Here is a 4,307-nt window from a genome sequence, read left to right as displayed (position 1 = left end):
GCACAGCCGCCTCCTGCCCCACTCAGCCTGCTCCCCAGAGCCCCCCACCTGCACAGGCCACCTCCCCCAGGAAGCCCTCAGCCTGCTCCCAGAGCCCCCCACCTGCCCAGGCCACCTTCCCTGGGGGGCCCTGGGGGACCAATAGGAACCTATGGTAACAGCAGAGCGGCCCCGGGTCCATGTAAACAAAAGCCACCCGGACTCCCAGTTCCCTTTCCCCTAAAGGGAGGCAGAAGCCGGAGGCCCGAGCTGCGGCTCCCCCCACCCCCGTCCCCGACCCCACCAGTCAGCTGTGGGCAAAAGCCATTGGGCCTCCATCTCCCCCAACTTCCCCCCAGCATCGCTGGCCTGGGGGCGAGCTGCTCTGCTCAACTGGGGGGCTGCCTGCTCAGGGTCAGTCGCCCCCCGGAGGCTGAAGCTGCCGCCCCAGCCCTTCCCTGGGGGTGAGTCACTCAGGGTGTGACCCTCTTGGCAACTAGGTGCTTTCTGCCTTCCCGGCATGGGCTGGCAGGCCACCGGTCAGCGCCGTTCCAGCCCCTTCCCGGGAGGGGGAAGGAGGAGGACGTTCAAGATTCCAGCCCGGCCGGCGTGGCTCAGGGGTTGACCATCGTCGACCTAGGAACCAGGAGGTCACGGTTCGATTCCCGGTCGGGGCGTATGCCCGGATTGCGGGCTCGATCCCTGGTGGGGGGCATGCGGGAGGCAGCCGATCATGAGTCTCTCATCACTGATGTTTCTACCTCTCTCTCCCCGTCTCCCTTCCTCTCTGAAATCAATAAAAACACATTAAAAAAAATAGATTTCGTCCACCAGCTCTCTAAAATGATGAGCCAAGTTGAGCCCTGGCCCACGCGGGGAGGAGGGGGGAGGCCGATGGAGGCGGCCCGACTCCCAGGGCTCCCTGCAGCCCCACCGTCCACTTTGGCTCAGGACCCCCTCGACCACTTCCCTGGCCTGAGCAGGGGTGGCCCAGAGCACAGGGCTCTGACGCACCATTGAGGCCATCGTAGACGCCTGGGAGCAGAGAGCTGGGGCGCCAGCATGGGGATGGACGAGGGCAGCGGTTCTCAACCTGTGGGTCGCGACCCCCTTGGCGGTCGAAAGACCCTTTCACAGGGTCGCCTAAGACCGTCCTGCATATCAGATATTTACATGACGATTCATCACAGTAGCAACATGACAGTGATGAAGTAGCCACGGAAATAATTTTATGACTGGGTCACAACATGAGGAACTGTATTTAAAGGGCCAGAAGGTTGAGAACCACTGGGCTAGGGGGACGAGTGTGGAGGGGGGAGAAGGGTGATTTGACCGGGAGAACTAGATCCCGTGGGTGAAAGCGACTGTGGCCTGACTTATTTTAAAATTTATTTTGGTGAGTCCTCACCTGAAGATGTTTTCCCGTTGATGGTTAGAGAGAGTGGAAGGGAGGGGGAGAGACACAGAGAGAAACATGGACGTGAGACAGACACATTGATTGGCTGCCTCCTGCATGCACCCCGACCAGGGCCGGGGATCGAGCCTGCAACCCAGGTACGTGCCCTCGACGGGAATCGGATCCAGGACCCTTCAGTCGGTGGGCCGATGATCTAGCCCCTAAGCCAAACTGGCTAGTGGCCTGATTTCAGTTCCACTTCTGCGCCATGGCAATCCCTCCGTGGGCTGGGATGGTGGAGAGGTGATGAGCTCCCCGTCACCGGGGGTATGTAAATGTACCCATGCTCTGACTTGGGCTAAGGAAGGCCTTTCTCCGTCCTGCTCTCATGCTCCAGCCCCAGGAGATGGGGAGGAACCGCTTTCTCGTCCAGCTGGAGCGGCGGCCTGTCCCCCTCAGAGCCTTCCTATTTCGCACGCCCACAATTTCCCAATCCTGGCGGCTGCTCGCTCTCTACCCCCTGGCGCTGCAGCATGAGCTCATCTGGGCAGCCCGAGGAGCCCGTGGGGGAAGTTCTGAGTCACTGAGGCTGTGGCCAGGATGCCCTGCAGGGGGGACTCGGAGGGGGGCAGGGGGCGTTACTGGGGGATGATGATGCTCAAGCAGCTGGAGGCTGTGAGGTCCCCGGGATGGGTGAGGGGCACACCCACACGGCACAGAGTCGGGGTGACACTGTGTGGGCCCCACTGAGCTTCAAGCCAAAGAGACAAGAGGGCCTGTGGCTCAGTGGCTAGCGTTGACCTATGAACCCGGAGGTCACGGTTCAATTCCCAGCCAGGGCACATGCCCCGGTTGGGGGCTCCATCCCCAGTGTGGGCCGTGCAGGAGGCAGCCGATCAGTGATTTTTCTCTCTCGTCATTGATGTCTCTCTCTCTCTCTCTCCCCCTCTCCCTTCCTCTCTGAAATCAGTAAAAATAACGAGTGAAAGTCCCCAGGGTGGGGAGGGCACCTAGAACCCTAGAAGGAGGGAGGCCTCAGAGCGGGAAGAGGGAAGCCTTTGGTGACGCCATGTGACCCACGGGGGGAGGTTACAGAGGGAACGGGAGTCCGCAGGGCGGGGAGGGCCTGGCCCCCTCCCCAGCTCACCTGTGGGTCACCTGGGACCCGCGCAGGCTGGACATGGTCTCCTCCAGGTTCTGTCGAAGGTCCAGGACGTTCTGCACCGTCCTCTTCCTCTGGGACTCTGGGTCTGGGAGGAGAGAGGAAGCCGGTGAGCGAGCAGGACTCATCCCGGGGAGCCTGGGGGTCAAGGAGGCCCAGACGGACCGTCTCCCCAGGGGTCCCCCCCCTCAGGCCGTCTAAAGCCCCGCACACATGCCCCTGACCATTCTGAACCCTCAGCCTCGGGCCCGGCCGGTGTGGCTCAGGGGTTGAGCCTCAACCTAGGAACCAGGAGGTCACGGTTCGATTCCCGGTCGGGGCACAGGCCCGGGATGTGGGCTCGATCCCCAGTGGGGTGTTCAGGCCGCCGCCGATCCATGATTCTCTGTCATCATGGATCTTTCTCTCTCTCTCTCTCTCTCCCTCTCTCTAAAATCGATAAAATAATATGTTTTAAGAGGAGCCCCCAGAAGCTGAGAGGACTGGAGAGGATCTGGACCATGAGCTCCTGGCACAGGGCTGGGCACGGGGCAAAGCAACGCCCAGTCCCTTCCTGCCGCCTCCACACGAGCCGGGGCTGCAGCACCTTCTGCCTCATCGAATTCGGAGCCGGCTCCGGGGCGTCTCCCCGCCCGCAGGCCTGTGTCTGCCGCCCGTTTGGGTGCGAGGCACCCTCTTATTCCTGCAGCACGTGGAGGAGACAGCAGCCGGCTCCGGTCCTAGAGGCTGCGTGCAAGTCCTGCCCACCGCCCCCCGGCCTGTGCCCTGGGGGGGCCTCTGCTAATGCCCCGACAGCCACAGTTTCGAATGCACAGAGGCCCGGAGCCTCCGGGGTTCGTGAGGATGGGGGCCACAGACATCAGCTGCAAAGACCCCCGATTCCCGGTCCAGCTCCGCTCCATCCAGCTGAGGGCAGCACGGAGGACTCCACCTCCTGCAGTCACAGGAACCGGCCACCGGTGGCCGCACTGCGCAGGCCGAGCCCTCCGGGAGCTGGACGGCAGCACAGACTCAGTGCTCACGGCGTTTCCGGCAGGGGTTGGGGGAAGAGGGGGCGGGGCGGAGTGTCCACCTGGTGTCTGCACCCCTCTGTCTAAGGGGTCAACCCGCCGGCCCCTCCCAGATTGGTTTGAGGACCCTGGGGCTGCAGCACGGAGGGTGCTGTGCGCTGAATGGGGGCGCCAGGGGGTGAGAGGTGCTGCCAGGAGGGGGGGTGGCATCAGGGACTTGGACCAGGAGGCACCGGCACCGGGAATCAGCCGGGTTGCAGACCCCAAATCAATTTCTTTTCGAGGTAAAACAAAATCTGCCCGGGGAGGCAGGCGGCGGAAGCCAGACCCGGGAAAAATCATGGTACTTGGTGATCTAAGCCACAGAGGGGAGGCGGGGCGTTCTCCGCCAAGGTTACCAGCTGGGAGTGACCCCCACGGGAGAAAGAGAGCAGCCGCCCGCCCAGAGGCACTGGTGCAATGACAGGACCCCTGTCCCCTGGGGGTGGAGGGGGGTGGGGGGAAGGGGGAAGCCCCTCAGAGCAAATGGCCACAGGGTGAGGGGCCGCTTACCCAGAGGCCACAGGTAAAGGGGACACAGGCTGTGGGGGATCGAGTGCCACCCGGGCCTGTGCCCTGACCGGGAATCGAACCCTGACCTCCTGGTTCATCGGTCGATGCTCCACCACTGAGCCACACTGGCCTGGCTAACGTCCATGCTTTTCCCCCTCAAAATAAATGACAAGCGACAACCGAGACCATCGAGCCGGACACGGCGAGG

At 62.9% G+C, this 4,307-nt stretch overlaps 1 protein-coding gene across 1 annotated transcript in view; it reads right to left on the bottom strand.

The window, feature by feature from the left end:
- Nucleotides 1–4,307, bottom strand: part of NAV1 (neuron navigator 1) — a 95,353-nt gene that overhangs the window by 52,867 nt on the left and 38,179 nt on the right. Inside the window, exon 3 of the mRNA XM_015559875.1 lies at nt 2,521–2,625. Coding sequence (XP_015415361.1) covers nt 2,521–2,625 — 105 coding nt within the window. The remainder of the gene's footprint in view (nt 1–2,520; nt 2,626–4,307) is intronic.

This window comes from Myotis davidii, unplaced genomic scaffold, assembly GCF_000327345.1.
Source record: "Myotis davidii unplaced genomic scaffold, ASM32734v1 scaffold1915, whole genome shotgun sequence".
NCBI classification, from domain to species: domain Eukaryota; kingdom Metazoa; phylum Chordata; class Mammalia; order Chiroptera; family Vespertilionidae; genus Myotis; species Myotis davidii.
The sequence above is the reverse complement of the archived record's forward strand: the minus strand, read 5'-3'. Positions and strand labels throughout refer to the sequence as shown.